General features: G+C 32.4%; 1 protein-coding gene across 1 annotated transcript; it reads right to left on the bottom strand.

Moving 5' to 3' along the window:
- Nucleotides 1–1,204: 1,204 nt before the first annotated feature.
- On the bottom strand, nucleotides 1,205–24,161 carry LOC140441568 (probable peptidoglycan muropeptide transporter SLC46). The gene is made up of 8 exons (XM_072532379.1): nucleotides 24,143–24,161; nucleotides 24,009–24,082; nucleotides 21,313–21,570; nucleotides 15,227–15,401; nucleotides 11,940–12,120; nucleotides 8,415–8,787; nucleotides 6,859–7,099; nucleotides 1,205–5,141 (listed from the first exon to the last, which is right to left on the bottom strand). Exons 2-8 carry the CDS (start codon nucleotides 24,073–24,075, stop codon nucleotides 5,042–5,044), a joined length of 1,395 nt encoding a protein of 464 aa, XP_072388480.1. The 5' UTR covers nucleotides 24,076–24,082; nucleotides 24,143–24,161; the 3' UTR covers nucleotides 1,205–5,041.
- Nucleotides 24,162–25,151: the final 990 nt, after the last annotated feature.

Here is a 25,151-nt window from a genome sequence, read left to right as displayed (position 1 = left end):
GTAGGGGAGGGAAGGGTAAAGTGAAATGTTGGGTAAAGTGAAATAGCACGTTTTCAAATTCTTCCGCGAACGGAGCCGCCACTCTTTACGTGTTTATAATCCAGTCAATGTTTAGAAGTAGTACGTGCTTATCGACCATTTTGTGGCAATCGTCTGTCGGTGTTATTGAAAATATCACTGTTTATACATTTTTGGGCGACAATTTGTAATATCTGCAGGTGAGTGTAATTGCTAAATCTTCTTGTTTAACTAAACATATTTTTGAAACTAACACACAAAAACAATTATAGTTAACCATATATTATACAAAATATAGATTGTTAGGTTAGGGTTAATAATTTTTACTGGACCAGTATTGCTTTTAAATAAATTTGGGGCAATGTGAAATGTTAAGAGATGGGGCATAATGAAATATAGATTCACTTTGCCCCACATGTAATTATACTTGATTACCACCATTAAATAAAGAATATCTGTCTTTCCAGGTATAAAATGCGAAATTATAAACGAAAAACGACCCAACAACAATGGTCCTTGGAGTCACTGAAATCTGCTTTCAGGTCTGTGCAAACTGGCATCCTTAGCCAAAATCAAGCTGCTAGGCAATACGGAATTCATGTTGCTACGTTAAATTGGAGAATCAAATCCGGTAAAATTGCGTTCTCAGCAATTTTTCTGCACTTCGCCATGGAATAATTAAATTTTCATAAATGTTTTTCTTATTTTAAAATTATCATTTGCAACAAATATTAGAATAGGTAATTTTGTGTTATTTTTCTTAATTAAATTTTCATTTTAAAGACTTTTTATGTATGCTAGTTATATCCCACATTACCCCACCACCTATTTCACTTTACCCAACCGTGTGGGGCAAAGTGAAAAAAAGACAATGCCTGGCAAACCCTCGCATAACAAAAAATTTACTGACTTAATTTAATTTATATTTCGTGATAATGATCATAAACGTTGCGGTTATAAGATATGTTTTTTACAAAATCTTATTTCGAAAAATGTAAAATTTATTTAATTTCAAAGTTTAGCTATTCTACTTTACCCTACTCTCCCCTACACCTGTCATCTAGCACTAATTCTTGCTCCATAAAACATATATCCGACAATCTTCACATACTCACCTGAAACACCTTTGATATCCAATAAAACCTCCCGAAGTACTCTCTTACACGCTTTATCAACATCAATGATATTTTTATATGTTCAAATATTTTATTAAATGATCATAGTCAACATTCTCTAATATTTTATTAATAACTATCCTTTTATAATAGAAATTTATATAAAAATATTTATCACATTCTGGTAAGTTATGATTTATAAATCATACATATATGACTTTGTTACATTATCACATTCTAGTTCCAATTTAATATCTATAAAATTTCACATAAATTTGGCCGACGAATTAAATGTTTAAACGACAAATTAAATTTTTAAATTATGTTTTCATTTCGAATAATTTGTTTATTACTAAAAAATGTCCTTTATTTTAAATGATATTAAAAAAATATTTTTTAGGTTATTGTAGCTACTTTAATGTTATCTATAATTCAAAATACAAAAATTGGCGACAAAAAATTGTCTTGTTAAGAAATGATGTGACACACTATTTTATTGATATTGTTATTCTTACTTGCTAATACTCACTTACATAAAAATGCGAAGATAAATTATAAAAATCAAAATAAAATAAGAGTAAAATATTTAAAATCCTTCAGATGACCATAAATTGTAAAAAAACGGCTAATATACTATTTCTACATACAGTAAAACCTCATAAGACGAATCCTGCTTTGACAATTAATCCTAATTGATTGTTCAGTACTAAATTAATAACAAGTAATAGATTGCTTGGCGAAGTAAATAGTTTTGATGATTTCAAAGATTTTGGAATGCGATTCGGTAAGCATAAATTCTCCCACCTTTTGACAGGAAAAACAAAAAGTGCATAAAAACACCAGGTAACTATATAGAATAGGAGGTGAGCGCCAAAATAGAGATTTATTTTATCGTATGGCATACAATCAGAACACATAATTAAAAATCAATATAAAACGTTACATGGAGTATTACAAACGAACTTCTAATGTATTATTAATTATAATGTAAAAAAATTTCGGTCGCATTCTGGAACTCATCGAAAACTCCAGTTAATCGCTTCTGGGGCATTTTTCAACAATGTGACGGGCTGTCGTTGCGCATCACAGTCACACTCATGACTAAGGGCTTTTCTCCATCTATATAAGCTGTCAGCACATCTACCGCTGCTTGTTCTTATTCTGTTTAGCGTTGTCCATGTATTGCGGGTCAGTAAAAACCTGGCGGTTTCTTATCGATACAGGCCATTTGGTGTGCTTCGTGTGGTGAGTCGATCTCTCATTGTCTTCTCCAAGCATTGGTGAGGTTGAAATGTTCCTGAGTGCAGAAGCTGAGGACCCCCATGTATAGCCACATAGCTTTTGGACTATATTATTTCGCGTTTTCAGTTTGGCTGCCGTTCTTTGTAGGTCTTCTGTCCAGAGTAACTCTAAGATATTTTGGTGTTGAGTTATGAGTGAGCAGTCTGTTTCCAAAGTGAACGGAGAGTTTTTTGTTGGCTTGTGCATTATTCAGATGGAAACAGCACTTTGGTTTTCGTTGCATTGGGCCATAGCCTCCATTTGCGAAAGTATTCTCCCATAACGGCAAGGTCATCCGTTAGTATTGTTTCTGTAATATCCATGTTATTATGTCTTGCTGCAATGGCCCAGTCGTCAGCGTAGCCAAATTTCTGCGAGGTTGTCCCAAGTAGGTCCGCGATGTCTAGATTAAACAGTAAAGGTGCCAAAACAGATCGCTGTGGCAGTCCATTGCTGAGCTTCATTTGGACACTTATAAAGTTGCTCATTGTAACTTGAAACGATATTTCCTTTGAAAACCTACTTCAATATGTGTTAGGGAAAACTGTCAAAACAGAGACTTTTTTAGACTCAGCTGGAATATTTAAAAAAGCCAGATAGTAATGTTATTCATTGCGGAACTTCTTAAAATTGATTCAAAAACCAAAATATAAAAATTTCACAGAAAATTAAAATAAAAAATTTAAATAAAGACATTAATTGTAATATAACCTAATACCAGCATCTCTTGTCCGAGCACTGCTCTGCCTTTAATAAAGATACCCAATAGACATATTAAACGAAGTTGTTATTTTCATAAAAAACTATATTTTGTATAACTATAGCAGCACTGTCAGTTAGGGCTTTAGTTTTATCTACGGTGGCGGCTAGATCTATTTATTTCACAATTCTAGTTCCACGTAGAGTTCTATGATGTCTCTTGTGGGTTAGTCCATAAAGTTTACATCGTCTGCGTATATCATACTCTGTTTATAATCATATTAAACAATATATTTTTTGGGTATTCGCTCCGTGCGTGACCATGGTAGGGGTACCTTGAAACGATGCCAGCGTGCGTTGTGGCGAAATATGACAAAATTGGACCTACCTTTTTACGCATAAATTTTATCAAAAATGTGTGCAAATACATGTTGCGTATTTAATTGTGCTAATAATAGCAAACATAGTAATTGTAGTGTTTATAGGTTCCTAAAGATTACATATAAATTAGAGGAAAGAAAAAGATGGAAAAATAAGTGCTATTAATATGAAAAAGTAAATATCACATAACTTCATTTTTATGCAATTGAAATAGAAAAAATTTAAATAATTTACCTTAAATGATATTTTATAAAGCTTCGAGCTAATTGCAGAGTGCCTGATGACTTTAGCTTTTATATCATAACTTTTACTATTACTGTTTTTAATTATATGCTCTTTCACGTGAAAAACTTGATTTGCCAGTACTAGATTTTTCCCTTTCTTTTCCGTTTGGGGTTGAAAAGATATATTATGATAAATTTTGAGAAACCCAGTTTTTAATACTACATTTATTTTGTATATAAACTGAAAAAATATAATTAAAAAGTTAATTATTAATAATTGTCAATTTTGCATGTATTTAACAATGTCAAAGATATGTCATATGTTTAACCTGAAAATTGGTAGGTCCAAAACTGTCAGATGAAGGCTGTAGGTGTCGCGTCAGTCACGCACGGAGCGAATACAAACATTTTTCTTATAACATACATATTCTATACATACATTAAACAAAATCGGAGCCAGGCCATTTCCCTGTTTTAGCTCTTAAGTTATCTGGAAGGGGTCTGTTAGTTAGTTTTGAACTCGTACTTTTGCATTTCTGTGTGATTAAGTTGCCACAGGCTTCTCGAAAATCTACGAAGATTTCGTAAATAGATAAATCGTGCTCTCAGGCTTTAACTAATACAATTATATAGCTAATATATCTAATGATATTTCTATGACGTCCTACATTTGATATATGTAAAAAAAAAACAAATTAATGAAAATAAGAAAAATAAAATGAAGAACATCAAAGTTTTCATACTTTTTTTACACTGTCGCTACGCTATTGAACGTTAAAAGGTCGCCAGATCTAAAAATATATTGAATGACACGGGAGCTGTCAAATAGTGTATCACGTGCCATGTATTCGTGTCATTTAAGAACATTCTCGATGACGTCACATTTTTGACAGATGTCATAAATGAACAAATTAATTCTACCAATATGCGGGAAAATGGAAAATAAATTGATTTGTTCAAGCGTTTTTCATAACACCTGGCGACTACCATAATATAGTGGTCAAAACAGAACCGCATAACAATCTAGAAAGATACTGAAAGGCACACGAGTTGTCAAATGAGCTATTACTTGTCATATGATTACTAATTTTACAAAATAGCACATACTATAATTGCACCACTAAAATGCCTTAATAATAATTAAAAACTGTGTTAGCTCAGTTCCATTAGCGGTTTCCTGGTGCCGAACAAAACAGCAACTATCATTTAGTAATAATTAACAACCCTAATATTTTTCAAGCGATTTTGTGGTTTAAAGTTTTTAAAACAAAATATTCGTTTTGAATAAACAAATTATTCGAGAATTAATGTTTTGGTACATTTTTAAAATGTTTCAATAAGACTTTCTGGTGTAATTTGAGGTTCTTCGTTGTTTAATTCCACATAAGGTAACGTTGTTTTGTATTCCAGTAACATTATAATTCTGAAAAAAAAAACAAATAAAATATGCCCAAAAAATCAATGAACTTCAATGTTAAAAGGTTCTAAAAAACCAAAAGCTACCATGATAAAAACAGAGAACCCGAGAAACAAAGAATTATTAATTTTCAATAAATGTTAAATTAATTAAATAAAGGGTAGTAATTTGGTCTTGTAGTTTTAAAATTGTGGTTAAAATTTCAGAGTGATTCATCAATTAGTTTAAAAGATATTCGTAATATATTCGTAATTTAAAGAAGTACATACGAATAGAAGTGATTTATGTCAGTACATACAAATTATAAAAAGAAACGTCAAAATCTATCAGCAAGAACCGGAGCATGAGTTTAATGTTTATATTTCATTTTTCGATATCGCCTATTTGAAAAAAAGGACTAACTTCGTATCTTCTTCTTCATGTGCCATCTCCTCTAAGAAGGTTGGCAACCATCATGGCAATTCGCACTTTCGATACCGCTGCTCTGAGGTCAGCAGAAGTGCAGTTAAACCAAGCTCTCAAATTGTTTAACCAGGAAATGCGTCTTCTTCCGTGACTCCTTCTACCGTATATGCTTCCTTGCATTATTAATGACAACAAGTTATAACGCTCGCCCCTCATGACATGTCCCAGATATTGCAGTTTTATGACTTTAATTGTATTTAAAACCTCTTTATCTTTTCCCATTCATCTCAACACCTCGACATTCGTGACTCAATCCACCCAACTTATTCTTAATATCCTTCTGTAGGCCCATCCCTTGAAGGCTTCTAATCTGTCCGAAACAACTTTCTTTAATGTCCAAGTCTCCAACCCATAAAATAATACGGAGAACACGTAGCATCTCATAAGTCTTATCTTTAAAGAAATTGAAATGTCCCTGCTGCAGAGTACTTTTTTCAGTTTGTTGAAAGAATTTCTTGCCTGTCCTATTCTTGCCTTAATCTCTTCTGTGTGCTCATTATTTTCGTTAATTATAATTATTGTACTCAGATATTTATATTTTTCAACTTTTTTAATTTGTTCTCCATGTATTGTTATATTTTCTTGGCGCTGTATAAAACCTTTTAAACCTGCTACAAATAAATATATGATGACTAGAAAAGAATTGATCGAGAATAGTAAATCGATGTGAAGAACCGCTATTTCGTGACGCTACCCATGACCCCTTCTCGTTGCACTAGTTCCGTGTTCGCCTCAACATTTTGCTATAGAAAAAAAGTAATACGACGCCAGTATAGAAGCTGTGCTTCAAAAATTTGTGCTTCAAAGTCCGAAAATGTTTTTTGCTTGTAGATTTTTTTTTTATTATATTAGGAACATTTTTTTTATTGTGAAACTATTGTGTTATGAAAAGACGGTTAATTTGAGTTTTTACAAAGTTCAAATACATGAATAATTTACTGAGATAATTGGAAAATCTTTTTTTTTTGTATAAAAAGGGTATATTTAAAGGTATTTTGTTTTTACGGGCAATACCTCTATACACGAATCAAATGTTGTCGTCCAGACAATTCGTGATTTAGGGTTCGAATTGCTGGAATACCCTCCGTATTCACCAGATCTGGCTCTGTCTTTCTTCGACTGTACTAAGATACTACATAAGTAAAAGTTATTTTGATCTAAATAGTACTCCATACAGTTAAAAACCATCAAAGAGAGTTTGATGGTTTTCCAGTTGGAAAAGCAACAATCATTTCATAATTATATAAAATATACTTACAGAATTACAATAATATCGACGCCGAAGAGCCCAGCAGATACAAAATTATAAAACCCAGGATCAGTATCGACTGTGGCATTGTAAATCAAAGTATAAAATGGCGAAGCTCCTATACTAACAACAAATTCAACCACCATTATCAAAGCAAATACTTTGGCTATTTCGTCAACAGGTACTAATTTCGAGATCAGTGTTCTAGATTGTGGGCTTATTATTCCAGAAATAAATTTTAGTCCAGCCGCTAAAACAAAAAATCGAAAAATTACTTAATCATCGCCATCATCATCATAAAATATTTTCATATCGTCTTTTCATACATCTTTTCTAAAAACCAATAGTTTGATTTTACTATTTTTCTTCTGGACATACAGCGGCTGACAGCTTAACATTTATTTATTATTTTGGATATGTCTCATTGGCTATATCCATTTCTATGGTGAGCAGTAATTAAATTTCTTTCACCAATCGTAGTTGGGTGACCCATTCTCAAACAATTTTAATATTTTCCGATTAAATACTTTGAAATGTCAAATTAAACAAAAATAACTGCAATATACTGTGTAATGCTTCACTTTATCTGCATCACTTTAGCTTGACATCAAAATCATACATAAAATAATTAAATGTTTATTGTTATTTAAGTATGGTATATTTTAAACCCAAAAAGTAGCTTATGCTTTTTTTTCTAATAAATATTAAGCCACTGATACAAGCTAGTTTTATTGAGCTAGCGACTGCATCATTTTAAGCTGTGAGTCACTGTAGTTGACGTCCAATTTCTTTTACAAATATCCTGTCCAATGATTGTTTTTCAGTTTTCTACCAATGTAAGGTTCTGTATGTGACAACTATTTGGAAGTGTGTGTTCTGCCAAGCATATGGCTTGAAAACCGGCAAATGCGCATTCCTATCTTAACCGTACTGCACTCTCAGTGTGAATTTCGCTATAGTGTAAATTGAAGAAACACAATCTTAATCGCTATCAACTTCAAGAGGTACAAATATTGGAACCAGGCGATATCAATCGTTTAAATTTTACTCGGTGAATTATACAGGAGGCCTTATTTATCAGATATGATATTTATAGTATTAGAAATGCGGAATGAGAGACATGTAAAAAGAAAGTAACAATTAGTATTAGGACAGGTATGGAAGAGACTGATAAATTTCATGTGAAAGTACAGAGTACATTACCTGGTGCCTAATGTAGTGTTAATAAAAATAGTGAAAGCGACTTAGAACAAGTAAGAAATCAATATATGTGGCGGAAATGACAATGCTTAGATGAATAAATGAAGACGTTAATCACCCAATACGAAGAATTGCTGATCTGCGAGTTTCTGGAAGGAGTATGAGAGAAGAGCAAAGAAGACCTGTGGGGAGACGCTTAGGCAAAAAATGTCAGTAAAGGGGATTGATATCGATATCACTTAAGATAGACCCTTATGGAGAAATGTAATTAGGGATGCCGACCCCGCATAGGGATAAAGGCAAAGAGAATGATGATGAATCTGAGAAATGCGTATATATTTCAAAAGAGTTATAGTTGTACTTACCAAAATAAATATGAAAATCTGTTGTTGCAAGTCCTCGTACTAAGTCACCGTTGAATGCACACATCAAACCTAACAAAATAACGACTGATTCGGTTACCGCTAACTTCTTGAAAAGGTAGGTACCACCTAGTGTACCGATAACGAAGATTATCACAGTTACACTGTTAAAAATAGTGTAATGTTGCAAGTTCCAGTTGAATTTTCCCATTAAAAAAAGATATGTTTTACCATCACCGCTGGATATGAAAATATACAATACCATAATCACAGTCATTAATAAAATTATCGCTCTATTAAAGTTTTCTCTTGGTTTGGTCATTACGTGAACCATTCCTTTTAGGTCTGAGGGTTTGAAAATATCCTTCCAACTTTTCTATAAAAATATATAAAGTTAAAAAATGTACATCTGAAAATAAAATAACTAAAATTTAATATATAACTCCATTTGCTTATTAACAGAAGTCAGGTAACCAGTACTATTTACTACACCGTCCTTAGCCACTTTTGTTAATCACAATTACCGTTACGTTCACCGATAACATCACAATATTTATTATACAGGGTGAGTCATGAGGAACTTTACATACTTCTACCATATGTAGAGTCCCTCAGGGAGCATATCATGTGGCCACTAAAAAATGTCAACTCCTCTTCTTTATTAATTAACAGGGTGATTTGTGTAATTGACCATTTATTTCATTTTACTGTAGTGTTTATACGGCTCATTTGATTTTTTAAATTTTTGCATGATACAGTACACTACTATCAAGCATTCGACTGGTATTAGCTAAACTAAAAAAATTCCAGGACTGGCTTTGGAAAAATTAATTTAGGGATTCGTATTAAATATTACACCCTGTATAATTTTTTTTTAAATGCAATAAGTGATTTTCAAACTACATAAATAGCCAATGAAAACGACATATGCGACAATGTTGTCGCACTTTTATTAAATTTTTAGTGAACGATCAAATCTTACCAAAAATAGAACAACCATAATGAAGTATCAAATTATAAGGTATTAATTTAAACAAATGTTATAAATTTCAAATATTTTAATTAAAATGAGTTCCTACAACATAATCTAATACGTAGAAAATTAACATCTTTACTGTCACTTCGTATTATCTCTATGATAGAATCAATTGTTTTTCAATTTTAAATTAAATTGATTAAAAAGTCAAACCTCTTGTATGTGTTAGTTTTTGTTGATTGTAAATGATTAAAATTTTATGTCAAATAATAATACATTGCATCAACTGTACTAAATAAAAATAAATATAAAAAAAGTTTAAAATGAAGGTTGGCGTTGACCGTTTGACGTTTCTTGATATTTTATACCCATTGTCATTATTGTCATTATCAATTGTTATTTATGTGTACAAGAATACATATTTCTTCTGTCATCTCTACGTTAAGTACATTGTGTTAGTTTTGGTAGAGCATTTGTTACTTTCGTTCAAAATGCCACATCAGTTTTCGACCACAGAATATGCAGACATAATATTTGTTTATGGATTCTGTAATGGGAATGGTAGGGCTGCTAGTAGAGAATATCGCAGGAGATTTCCTAATCGTCGAACTCCCAGTCATCCAAAATTTGGGTCAGTTTTTAATTATTTGCGAGAAAATGGCACTTTTCCTAGTGGAACAACAGAGCGACATGTAGATGAAGCGCAGGAAGATGACATTATGGACGCCGTTACTATGAACCCTACAATAAGCACTAGACAAATAAGTCGAGAACTCAATGTTACTCAATCAAAAGTAAGTAGAGTCTTACAAAAAAATAATCTATACCCATATCACATTCAAATGTTTCAGCGACTACATGCTGGAGATGAGATCGATAGGTTGGAATTTTGTAGATGGATTAACAATAATCGACCAACGCTATACAGGACACGATTTACAGATAAAGCCCAATTTACCAGAGACGGGATAAATAATTCACGAAATTCACCTGTGTGGGCAGAAGAAAATCCCCATGCTATTCGAGAACGTCGCTCTCAGTTAAGGTTTTCGGTTAACGTGTGGATTGGTGTCATAAATAACCAATTAGTAGGTCCTCACTTTTTTGATGGTTCTTTAACAGGGCAGGTCTATTTGAACTTTCTACAAAATATTTTGCCGAATTTGCTTGCCAACGCGAACGTTGCTATCCGAGGGATTTATTTTCAGCATGATGGGGCACCCCCAAACTTTTTACTGGCAGTGAGACAACATCTCAATAATGTTTATGGCAACAGGTGGATAGGACGTGCAGGTCCTATTTCGTGGCCTTCAAGATCCCCTGATTTCAATCCCTTTGATTACCATATTTGGGGACGATTGAAGCAACTAGTTTACGCAGTGAATATTAATAACCGACAACAATTAATTGATAGAATTATACATTGTTGTAATACTATTAGAAACGATCCCCAGAGTATCCGTAATTCAATAGGTCAATTAACAATTCGGCAACAAAAATGTGTACAGGCTGCAGGGTTCCAATTCGAAAATCTATTTTGAATTATTTTTATTTTGTTACCATTATTGTATCTTTTCCAGTTCTAATTTATGGGTTTATCATAACTATGTACATATTTTTAGTTTTTTTTTAAATTGTTCTTCGTTATTGTTAGTAGTTACTGTTTTTTGTTGTGCAGTGACTCAGTTTATCATTTCAATTAAAATGTTTGAAATTTATAACATTTGTTTAAATTAATTACCTTATAATTTGATACTTCATTATGGTTGTTCTATTTTTGGTAAGATTTGATCGTTCATTAAAAATGTAATAAAAGTGCGACAACATTGTCGCATATGTCGTTTTCATTGGCTATTTATGTAGTTTGAAAATCACTTATTGCATTTTATAAAAAATATATACAGGGTGTAATATTTAATACGAATCCCTAAATTAATTTTTCCAAAGCCAGTCCTGGAATTTTTTAGTTTAGCTAATACCAGTCGAATGCTTGATAGTAGTGTACTGTATCATGCAAAAATTAAAAAAATCAAATGAGCCGTATAAACACTACAGTAAAATGAAATAAATGGTCAATTACACAAATCACCCTGTTAATTAATATAGAAGAGGAGTAGACATTTTTTAGTGGCCACATGATATGCTCCCTGAGGGACTCTACATATGGTAGAAGTATGTAAAGTTCCTCATGACTCACCCTGTATAAACATGTTTTGTGAGACGGTGACGGAATTGATAACTGGTCTATGACGGTTATCGAAGTTGGCAAGGAACGGTAATTATCACTGATCACTGAATCACTAAACCACCGTGATTAAATCACCGGTGGTGAAATCACGTCAGGTGGTTCACACAAACATCCCAAGAGATCCCATACTGAATGCACTGAACAAACATTAGTTATCGTCGATTACTTTCCTTAAGTAGTATATAAATTATTATAACTCTGTTAAGTTAAGAATTAAATTGGTTAAGTATCAACAGTAAGGTTAGAAAATAGTTCGAAAAAGAGTTAATAAATTCCTAGTTATTATAACCTACAAATAACTTACTTCATGTTCGATACTTTCCAAAGACTCGGACAAAAAAAAATAAATATAAATTATGTTTAATCCTATTATTCCAGCTGCGATACCATACATGGACGGGTAGTTAGTTGCATAATATAGATAGGAACTACAAAGACTACCAAATAACATGCCTGCTCCTAACATCCCTTCCATCATAGCCATTCTGTAAACATACACGAAGAGTTCATATACACATTAGTAGACGTTATAATATTATATGCGGACAAAAATACAGTAGTACTACTAATACTAATAAATAAAAAACCAAAACTACTGTCTCATTATTTTCCCAAAGTTAGTTCAAACATTCACATTATTTGTTACATTTTCTAAGCACCCTTCTCAAACTAAACTGCTGGACATAAAACCTGGATATCTTATTTTTGCGTGATTATCTACAACTGTTAATAGACAATATACGCAATGTTGTACAAAATATTCCTAGAACATTAGTAATGTAGAGTAAAAAGACTATTTGGGCCGGAAACAATATTTAATAATAATTACAGTATTTCAATGCTACAACACTGTAAGTAATTGTTTATACCGTGAAACTACGTGTTTTCGCGAACCTAAACAAAAGTTGGATCAGTGTCAAATCATGATATAAATGGATCGGTCAGCAGAAGCACGATTATTCATTTTTGTAGTTCCATAAACTATTTTCCAGTTATCATTTCATCTCCTTTTTTTTGACGTTCATTCATTTCAATTTTTCATTTATTTTATTATGATGTACTAAATTCCCCCCACCAACCTCCATATAGTAATAGAGACATTGATTAAAGTATTCTCTAACAAGGTGAATAATTTCAGGAGTAATGTTGTTCCATTCGTGAAGGATGCGTTGCCGCAAATTTTGTAATGATGTTACTCTGTTAAATACATTTTAAATGTCTTTAAATGGCAACACAAAAATAGTCCAATAGAGACAAATCTGGTGAACGTGTAAGCCATGAAATAGTTCCCTACTTCTGATCCATTCTAGGTTAGGATAGGTTAGGTTTAGTACATGTGGGCGCTTAACCACCCTTCCACTCGACCTAAGAGATCTATTGTGGCTTTACAACCCTGTGTGAGTCCTAGCCTCCTCAAGAATTTCTCTTCCGTCATCCCTAACCATCGCCTTACTTCGCCAAGCACGTTTTTCCATATTTCTCGTGTCTTCATCGATGTTATCAAGGAACCTTGTTTTAGGTCTTCCTCTTCTTCTCTGACCAATGGGTCTATAAAGGAGCGTTTTTCTAGCCGGATCATTTTGTTCCATCCGTATTACATGTCCTATCCACCTCGGATGTCCTATCTTACTATGTTTTACGATATCAGGTTCCTGGTATATTCTATAAAGTTCGAAATTGTATCGTCTTCTCCACACTGCATTGTCATTCACTGCTCCATAGATTCGCCTTAGTACTTTTCTTTCGAAACATCTTAACATGTTTTCATTATTTTTTTGTTAGAGTCCAGGTCTCTGAACTATATGTTAGGACTGGGCGTTTTATCGTTTTGTAGAGTTTTATTTTTGCATTTCTCGATATAATCGTGGATTTAAGGAGTAGATTGAGCACAAAATAGCATCTGTTGGCCGTGCAAATTCCACGGTTTATCTCTGCGGTAGTATTATTTTAAGTGTTACGAAGCGCTCCCAGGTATACAAATTCATTCACTGAATAGATATCTCCTTTTTGTATATGGTACAAAGTATTCCAATATTCCAATCATTGTAGAGGGTTTTTTGTGTCCATATTTCTTTAATAAGCTGCTGTAATTCCATTATGGTATCATGGTATCAGCCTTTTTAACAAACTTTATTAAGACCTTCTACGGTGACACTTCCACAAAGTCGTAGAGCTCGAATTGATAATGTTCAAATGTATGGAGCCTTATCCTATCCAACCATGGGCAGTTGCACAAAAAGTGTTCCGCCGTCTTGTCTTTAGCCTGATCAAATCTGCAATTCGCACTTTCTGTCAGTCCGATTTTATTCATGTGCCCCTTGAGGTGACAGTGTCCTGTTAAGAGACGTACGATACTTCGCAGATCATTCTTATTCATATCAAGTAGATCTTTGAACCTCTTCTTCGAATGTTCATGTATAAAATGAATGAATTGAGAAGAAAAGTACTTTAAAAGTAAGTTAAAAGCATTGAATTCCTAGCTGAGCGCTTTCGGCTTACACAGTCATCTTCAGAGCTGTGGTCAAAATTTAAAAAGGACCACACAAATTGTATACCGTCTTACTCAATTGAGGTTGTTAAAACGAGGTTAATGTAATTTTCCAACAAATCCCGATATGTTTCACATTTCAAAGTTCCAGGTAAAAAGCATGGTCAAACAATATGATCCCCGAAAATTCCTGCCCAAACGTTGAGTTTCTGTAAATTTTGCCGTATACCTTACGAAACATTTTTTTTACTGTCCAACCAATAACGACAGTTATGACAGCTAAAATTACCATTGGGGTAAATCGAACACTCATCAGAAAAACAAATATTAAAAACATAATTTTGTAAGGGTGAAATTTGTGTCGTTTTAATATTCTTCGAACAGTACTTAAGGTAAGTTTCATTGCAATGTGACCAAAAAGATTGCTTCATTCCTTATCGAATCTTTTATTACACTTTTTTTTTTGCCATACATCCACTTTCTTAAAACTTTCTCGCTAGTTCGCTGACAGAAGTCTAAAAAACTCTATTAAGAGTGTAGCATTTTTTTACTGTCCACATTAATTTGTTTCATTTCTCCAATTTTTTTACTCAATTTCTTTAAAAACTGTTCGAGTAACCTGGTATATATAGGAGAACGGCGAACACTCTATAAGATTACTATGACCGATAAAGCCAGGATTGTGTGCCAGTCTCACTGGCACGCCAGTTCCTACTTGATGAAGTCAGTCGTTTGTTGTACTCTTTACAGGTACGCCAGCGACTAGAACGATGTGTTTACGCGCAGGCGCGGGGTTAGTTAGATTAGCGGGAAAGCAGATCTTGCTTTCTCTATCCTGCATTTTATTTCCAGGGAATGGTCCCAATTTTCATTGACGTTCGTACCAAGGTGTATGTTGACCCTTTGATAGTCGATTAAATTTAAAGGTGAGTTATATTGGAAAGAATGTTGAATTTATTTGTATTTATTTCAAAGTTTCGTTCTATATTATTAGCGTTAAAGTTGAAAATATACAGATATCCAAGTTTTTTGTCTAGCAATTTATTTTAACGTGTGGGCACGGTTTTTTATAAGTAGACGTTGAACAATTTGCATTTATTTACCTCATCCCCCTAGTTTCTTCAGTGCTAATATCAGAAATGTAAGACAATATTGTCACTAAAAATGCTGCAAATCCACCAGTTAACGTTGAAGGTATAGATGACAACATGAAGTACCATGGATTTATATAAGGAATGGCACTAAACAATGTCATAATTAACAAACTAAAAAATTGGCCTAAAAACAAACATATATATATATATATATATATATATATATATATATATATATATATATATATATATATAGAATAATACATAAAAATAAATTTTTGGGTGGCACAAAATTTGGACAAAATTTAAATTTGGCAACATTTGTGTCATAAAAGGTGACCAACAAAAGTTGAAGAAAATGTGGCAGTTATACATTTTTTAGAACTAAGAAGCATCCAATATTTAATTCAAAAATGTTACTAAAATCCTAATCAGAGTTAACTAGCAAGTTACTTTTTTTTATGCCGACATTTACTCCTCTAGTCATTACAAAGTCATTTTTGTCGCTTTTCCTAAAAAGCATGAGACCTATAGGCATCGACCAAACCATTTGACATCCCCAAAGAACTCCGTCAGGGTTGTACCTTTGCAACCTTTTTTTTTATAATTAGATTAGTAACTAATTATTATAATATAGTACTTTAAGATTAATTTTAAAAACCGTTTACAATTACCGCAGCTACTTTTGAAAGTAGGCCTAGAATCTCATATTTTATATAGGTCTTATTATTGTAATCTGTTTAGTATGAGAGGTGCCGATATAGGTTATGAGAATGTAACGGTACTTTAGAATTTTGTATCTTTATAGACCTAATTCTTCGTATATCTTTCGGCTTTTTTATTCCTGAAAAGAAGTACCGAAACATGCAGATTACTTTATGGCTGCTTTGTTAGAAATTTGAGAGCAACCGGCTTTATCGCCCTTTTTTATAGCGCTGGGAAGAGAGTAATAAAAATTTTTAAACTTCTTACAAGTTGCTACCTTTATCCGACTTGTGGCAGTTGAGTCAAGGAAGTGGCTACTTTACTTCAAAGAGAACATTTCCCTCAATATTGTATTTATTTGTCTTTTGCTTCCCTTTTTAAAAAATATCGTCATGTTTATATGTTTTCGCACAAAATGAAAATAAGTCGGTTCTTGTTAGGAAAGGGGATTATTCTGTTCGAGGGGATTATTCTGTTCGAGGGGATAGTTGGTCCAATTTGAGAATGAGAGAAGGACTTTCGTTTGGTAGTCTAAGAGATTAGACTGACTTTTGGTTGCGTCGTCTAAGAGTTTGGACGTATTTCTTTCTCTGGGAATTTATCTATAAGTGTATATATACACTTCTATTGTATCTCAAGTAGTTTGACCTAACACCCGAGTAGATCAAATATACATTATAAATTAACTTCAGTGTTTGATACTAAAGTTGAGTACAGTTTAAATTCAGTGCGATTTAAAAGGCAACATCATCTATAGTTACTTTAAGTGGTCTTACTATTAATATTAGCTCCAACTATCCCCAAAAGTAGAGAAATCTACAGGCTATCTTCGACAACATTTTCCTGATCGGTGGTTAAAGCTAAGCACCGATGCAATCAATTCCTCTAAGGAACTATTTCATCAATAGAACTTTTCAGAACTTTCATTAACTTTCATATCTTTTCAATAATAAATATTAATGACAAACATTCATTATTTAAATTAAAGCTGTGCCAGTAGCTTATTTTGAACCGTGAAGTGCGGGTTGGTCCTTATTTTAATTTTTGGTAAATCCGATTTTTATAATAATGTCTCTGTACTTTTGCAACTTTATTGTAAATTAATTTAGTATTATTTCGTACTTGCTATAAATTATTACTTTTGAAGCCAGTTATCTCGAGATAAGCCTACAACATTAAGGAGAGATATTTATATGAATTACTGTTTTGGAATTTTTTTAAAACATCAATTTCTCCTTAATGTTATATTTTATTTATATGTACATGTGTATATGTCTATCATATTCAAAGATTTCGCATTTTTTACATTTTACGGTAGATTTATTTATATTTCTTGTGTTTGGAATTCACCCTTCTAGTGATTCAGTTATTGAATATATTTTGTTTTGTTTACCTACTGAATTTTATTTATATATTCCTAATAAGTTTCCTGATAATAAAGTACTTATCTCTGAATATTTGCTAATTAAAATTTTTAACTATCATGATATCTTTGACCAGAAGAAAGATCAGGATGTATATGTTTGTAGGTAAGTAGGTGGACGAATTCCACCGAACATATTTATTATTTGTTTATGTAGTGTGTTGGTTGACCACATATCTTCTCTTATCTTTGGTAATTTTACCTATCTCTTTTGTTATCTATTTCTCTGTCTTATCTTATCTTATCTTTATTATTTCTTCTGCTGGATCCATTCCCGGTTCCAAAAGCTAGTTTCGAACCCCCGACTTGCTCTCCACCAACCATCTAGCTGCCGTTCGCAGTATCTCCAATGGTGACGTTTCTAGCTCCATACAAAAAAGGTTTCCGAGGTTACACCTTGTCATCGATAATATTCAATATATGCGTTGAAGAAAAAATCTTTGAAATAACGCTATAAAACGAATCAAAAGGCGTTAAAATCAATGGTATATCAGCTGTTAAGAGAACATCCATAAACTACGTCGTAGAGAAGAAGGGGGACTTTGCTTATTACGATGGTATACGACAGGAGTGAGGGGAGCATGAGTGCTCATCCGACGTCGTTTGGTATACTTCAATTTGTTGCTACTGTCTCTATAAATATAATTTTTTACTAGCTGTTGATACATTCATTACTAGAGTTGCAACTCTCAACGTCGGAAGCACGACAGGTAAAAGAAGAGAGCTCGCCGATTTCATGAAGAGAATAAGGATTGGTGTATTTTGTGTATAGGAAACTTGTTGGAACAGTCACGGCAGAAATGGAGTAGGTATTATTTTGAACAACGAATGGAAGTAAACATCTTGTAAGGGGTACGAACCTTACAAGAATACCTTGAATACAACCAGACGAAGTGATGAATAATGAGTGTCCAACTGAATACAGGCAATACGAACGTGAACATCATATGTGCTCACGCTACAAACTTAGGGGGTGAAGAACAGGATAATGAAAAATTTTTGGAGGGCACTTGGTTGCGAGATGCTCGAGATTCCAGTAGACGAAAAGTGTTTTATTGGAGGTGATTTTAATGGGTGGGAATAGAAAGAGTTCATGGAGGTTTGGGCATGTGAATAAGAAATGATAAAGGAAATAGTGTGATTGACTTTGCAGTGGCATGGGATTTGGCTGACATTAATACGTTCTTTATGAAGACTGAAGACCAGTATGTTACCTATAGTAGCGGGGGAAGGAAAAGTCAGATTAAAAGGTGAGTGTGTAAATAGTCAACACCGACCGGTTATAGTGGATACGGAGATAAAGGTGAGGTGAAAAGAAAAGCAACTAGGATACCAGACAGTAAAGTGGTGGAAGTGAAAGGCAGACCTTGACTCACGTGCGGCAGATTAAGAGTGCGCATGGAAGAGTGTTAAAAACCGATGTTGAAATAAAGCAAAGATGTATGAGTACTTTAGAAAGTTGTTAAATGAAGAACACCAGAGGAGAGACAGGATCCGGGATCCCAAATGAGAATGTAATACCGGGGATAGCAAAAGATGAAGTTGTCGAAACGTTAAAAAGGATGAAGAATGGTAAGGCGGCAGGACCTAATGGAGGTTACTGTGGAGGTTTGGAAGGCTGTAGGAAAGGAAATCGTTGTTATTTTGTGGCAAATTATGAGTAGGATGTATGAGGAAGAAATGATGCTCAATGTATGGAGAGATAGTGTGATGGTATCATTGTATAAGATAAAGAGGACATTCAGGACTATAAGAACTATAGATAGATAAAGTTAATGTCGCACACAATGAAAATTTGGGAGAGAACTGTAGGGCGAAGGTTAAGGAGAGAGACATCGATAGGAGCAGAACAGAAGAAGATAGAAACGTTCGTAAATAAAGTTTTATAGTTAATTTTAAAAAATCCAGAAATAGCATTGATTTTTTTTAAATCCCTGAAAAGGTGAGTCATGAGTTGCAATTGCGACAATGTATATGAGGGAGTGTCTCAACTGTAAACGACGCTTTACGACGAAGGGGTGAGAGGGTTTTAAAAAGTCAAAATACTCTACGACGTAGTCTATGGATAATCTCTAACCACCGAACACAGCATAATAAATCGATTACCTCTGTTAATCACTGCGTACACCCCAACTCTATCGGCTTTTATCAGAATTATCCGATTGTATTTTGCCTTATACCTGTTTAGACTCCAAATTTGGACCAGGTAATGCTTTTTGTAATTATTGTTGGATAAAAGTTTATTTTATTGACTTACATAACCGGAGTTACTCATTTACTTATCTTAGATAACCGAAATTGAACAGCTGCACAGGAACTGAGACATTAATTTATATGTGATATATTTTTTAGCAATAAGAAACAAGATATTTTAGAAACTAAAGCGCTTTTGTTAGATGCTATAATGGGATTCACTGATAAAGCCGTTCCTGTTATCTTACACAATAACAACAAAAATGTATTTATCATCATGACCTTGTGATTATCTTGGAAACGCAAATATGTGTCACTATAAAAGTGTTTTGTAGAATAAATATGTAACACATTGAATAACATCAACTATATATGCATCCCAGGGGAGTATTTTAGATAATGTCTAATAATTTTTATCTATACGAGGTGTGGCTATTAAATAACGAAACTGACGCTCTAAAACAGTTTATTTTTACTTTATATGTAATTACTTATTATCACCTTCAAAATGCACCTCTACTTTATCCCTAAAATGGTCCATGCGAATCTTTGATTGTTCAAAACTGCTGGAAGTATTCTTCTATAATGTCTTTCAAGACGCGTGCCGCTTTCTCTTTTACATCTCAATGGTATAGAATATTGTTCCCTACGATACAGGTTATGTGTATGTGTGTGTGTGTGGTTGAAATTATGACTGCGGATTACCGGATTCATTCGCCTAACTAATTTTTGTTCGACGCATTAATAGACAGTTAAGAGAGGAACGTATGATCCTAAAAGGAGTCAGACAAGGTTGCTTACTATACCCACTGTTGTTTAATCTATATTCTGATATAATCTTCTAAATGGTATTCTAGAAAAAACCTTCTGTTATAAGCCAGTCGCCGGCGCTCGGTCCACAGCGACATTAGACGCCTAAATGCTTCAGTAGAAACCTAAGACTGGTGAAAACACTGAATCTTTCGTTTAGAATATCAGTTATCTCGGCTCTTTGTGTAGTGTCTTTTTCATTTTCGAGAAAAACAAAATCTTCTATCTCAAGATAAAGTTGAAAATAATACATGCAAATTAAAAGGTTTTATGTTTTGTTCTTCTTCTCTCCTTTTCCTTCTTTTTATATAGACATGACTCTGTCTGTTTTGCAATGTGTCTCCAGTAAGTTGTCGTTCCATCGTTTTCGTGGTCTTCCTACTGATCGTCTTCCTATTGGGGAACCGTCTCTTGCAGTCTTTACTACTCTATTTGTTGTCATTCGGCTTATATGATCGTTCCATTCCACTCTTCTATTTCTTATCCTTGATGTTCTCCACCTTGCATCTATGTCGTATCTGTACTTCTAGCTCTGTCCTATAGTGTTTTACCATCAATTTATCTAAGTGTTTTTGTCCTCTCATCTCCTGGAGGTAACTCGAGATTTGTTAGTCCCAAATGATGATGTTCTTGATGTAACAATAAATGAAATAAAGACAGGACGTGCTGAAACCCAACGTGTGTCTAGGAAGGAATGTAAAACTTGCAGACAAAACAAAGTGAGGAAACAGAAGATGTTTGAAGGCAAACAATGTCCTGGAAGTCCTGGTTTTTGTGTAAAGTGCTTCAAAGACTTTGATGTAAGTTAAATAAAATGATTTAAGTTAATAAAACTATTATTTATATGATTTATAAATTTATAAAATGTTAAAACAAAATTAGAAATATAAAAGTCTTTTTGTTTACTATTTAATAATTATACATCTCTCATCCGATCTATGTATATCAATATAAATTCTCTTACCTATTTGCGTCACCAACAGAATCGGTTTCCTTCCAAACTTATCAGACCATTGACCAGCAAACAAACAAATAGTTAATCCGAAGACTTGGGTAACTATTGAACTGACTGTACTTATAACATTTACTGTTGGTTGAACTTTCTTTTGTAAATCATTATATGTAGAATTTTCTGTGTTTCCTAACAAGGCACAGTCTGTTTCGTTATATCCTAATATAATGTAGCAGGTACGATATAGTGTTAGATTTGTTCCTACCGGACCTGAAACAGAAAATTACTTAGATCGTTTGAATAAGTAAAACCGATTGGTAATATTGCAATATTTCTTATTTTGTTTGAAAAAAAGAGTGAATTAGCTGTTAGAAAATGCATAGTGTGAAAATTAAAAATAAATAGGCAAATTATTTAAGGTTTTTCGGAGATCCTTTTTTTAACAAGCAAATACCAACTTTAGCCAAAGTTTTACAAGCCATTACCGATGATCTGATCTGCCCATGACAAGTAGAATCAAATTTGGAAAGTTTGCTTATAAAACCCGAAGAAATTCTATGTTGGAGAGGAGAATACATACGAAAAAGTAAAAAACATAGGAGAGAAAAGAATATTATGTATTTATTATTTAAATCAAAAGTGGAGAGTAGGCGCAAAATTTCGGACCAATGCTTTTTAAATGCATTCATTTTTTTTTCGAATCCTGAGAAAACTAATAAATATTTTTGAAAAATTTAAATGCAGAATGAAAGATTGCATTATTACCGAGGGTCGAAAGTCCCTTAGAATAAACACAAAGTTTTTTTGAATGGGATATATGAAATTAAAAATCACACTAGATTTTCTCTTCTTTTTCACCTCTGTAACTTATTAAAATAAACATTATACAAGTTTTCAGGGACTTTTGGCCCTCAGTAATAATGGAATTATTACTGATTAATAATACTTATTAGTTTTCTCAGGATTCGAAACAAATGAATGCATTTAAAAAGCATTGGCCCGAAATTTTGCTCCTACGCTCTTAATGAAGGGCATTCTATAGGAAGAATATAGAAAGATAAATTTATAAAAACGACTTGCCATAGGTAATGAGTTCATTCAGTCATAGTCGTTTTTATATTGTCTATATTTATTATTAATGATAATGATCATTCCCAACTTTTAGACAGCATCTTCTAAGTGGGACAAAATATTTTTCAGTTATGGTGTAACCAATTTTGGCACACAAGTTAGACATTCCCAAATCCTCGAAGAAACACAAGTTTCATGATCACATTCTAGTTCATGCACAGACAAACGATGTTCTTTAATCTCACACGTATGATATAGTTTTAAGTCTACCGCCTCAGTTTGAGTTTATGCAGTCACCCTGTACAGGAGTGTTTTGAAGTATAATAACGGTGACCAAATCGCCCATCTGAAATGTCCTTTTATATTCTTTGCCAAAGTACAGAAGGTAAGGTTCATATCTTTGGTATTAAAAACATTTATCTGTAATTAAAGCTGTAATTTGGATATTTAAAAATAAATAAAAAATTGCTACATATACAGCACATTTCTCTAAATGGAAACAGATATTAAATTTAAATTAAACAGTGTATGTAAACTGGAGATTTTTGAATAATACAGTAATGGACACATCTATCTCATTAACAAGTATAAGTCACTTCACTCCGCTTAGGAATTATGTTGACATAATCATTATAGGCACATACAACACAAAAATTCATACTAATCGCTATTAATAACTCAAATAAACTTACTGATGTGAAGTTCTTTAACTTCTTTGAAAAAAGAAAAATTATGAAAAAATGAATAGTGGAATTGTAGACACATTAATTTTAATTAAAATCTATTTGTAAATAAAAATCCATAAACAACTATGAAATTTCAAAAATAAAAATATAAACCTTTATTTTATTTTTTTAATTGACTCAGTTTTATTTTGTTAATAAAAAACATGTAAATAATTGTTTACTTTCAAGTTACAGTCAATATTGGCTATAAGCATGTATGCTTGGTGGTCTAGTGACTTCCAATCACTTCTACTTGAAATCATAATTTGATCAATATAGCAAAAAAATAATTACTAAATTTACTAGACAGGACTGAGTTCAGTGAACAAGAGACACAAAACAGTTTATTTGGCCCATAAACTAATTGAACACACAGTTGATTCTAAAAGAAAAACTTAAAGGCAAATACAGACTTGACATTACATGTTAAGAATATTAGAGAACTGGCATGGGCTAAAATACTTTTTTTATTTGATCAACCTGCATGGACACAAGCACACCAACAAATCTCCAAATTTGACTTTTCATTTAGTTTATTGTATGCATAAAAATAAAGCTGAAAATAGGGTAAATAAATAAAATCTCCCCCTTCTACTAAACCCAGATGAATAACAGTTTGAGAGTATGAATCATGTATGTCCCATATTATTTGTAATAAACTATAATATTGGTTTAACATATGCATACTGTAGTGCTTAGTTTCATCTTGTCTTAATTAGTGAATTTGTGTGAAACTTATAGGATTGTGCTAATTTCATAATAGCACAAAGAAATAACTAACAAAATCATTATTATTTTGGCAGAAATTTATCTACAAATTATATATCACAAATATATTATATAATAATCAAATATCAAGAAATACATTTAAATATTAATCTTAACTTCTAAAATATTTACTTAAATACTTACCTAATAATTCTAAAGCAAAAAATGTGAGTAAGAGAGGCACTTCTATTACATGCCTTTTAAAAGCCATTTTTATTCTAAAACACAAATGAAAGAATAAATTTTGATATAACACAACTAAATATAGACATTATTACACTATTTGTAATTTTATATGCCAGTAATATACTTCCTATTATGCACAGATAAGATAACATTACTTTTACTATATTTTCAATGAAAGATGACTTTTATTTAATGAGGTAATATGTTGCATTAAAGACAAAACAAATTAAACATTTACAATTATTTGTTGTACTTCATGCCCTTCACAAAATTGTCTATTTATTATAGAATGGGGATTTTTATTACTGAAGGTCAACCAACTAAATTTTACACAAAGACAATATGTACTTACCCTAAAATATAATATTTCTAGTTGTACTGGATATATCAATTAAAATATATTGTCCTTAAATAAACATTTAATCAAACTTTGACTAGAAAACGTAGGTTTAATGGATTAAATTTATATATTATGTACACCATAGGTATGTCTAACAACTGTACTGTCTCATTAATGCATATTGTTTTTTGTAATTATTATTCCATAATAAAGACAGCATACTGAATCATATTATCTATTTCTATCATTAATTCTAGTTTCCAGGAATGTTCTTTTAAATGTTTTGTTTGAATAAAACAATCACAACAAACAAAGCCAAGGTCAGTTTGACATTTACGTCAAAAGGCGGTCAAAAATATTTAATCATACAGGAACATGGGAAATTTAAACAGTTATACCACAGAATAATAAACAATTGTTGTTATTGTTATTTATTCTGTGGTTATACTATTGATATTTTTTAGAGATTCAATATTTTAAGAAAACTACAATAGAGCTGCGCCAGTATACGTTCCAATTTTAGCTTAAAATAAATGCTAAAAAAATAACAGCTACGCATATGAAAACTCGAAATATTTCTGATAAAACGATGCATATTTTGTAGCAGTAATTCATATTTAGTAGTTTAATGCATTTTTGTATTGTAGTCCAATGTCCGTGGAAGAAACTTTTTTAAATATGAAATCAAAATAAAAAATGATGATGACTGATGAGACTGTCATTAGACATGTCTATGGTCTATAGCCATGGTACAATGAATA

Source organism: Diabrotica undecimpunctata, chromosome 5 (genome assembly GCF_040954645.1).
Source record: "Diabrotica undecimpunctata isolate CICGRU chromosome 5, icDiaUnde3, whole genome shotgun sequence".
Classification (NCBI taxonomy): Eukaryota; Metazoa; Arthropoda; class Insecta; order Coleoptera; family Chrysomelidae; genus Diabrotica; species Diabrotica undecimpunctata.
This window is presented reverse-complemented; position numbering and strand designations above follow the sequence as displayed.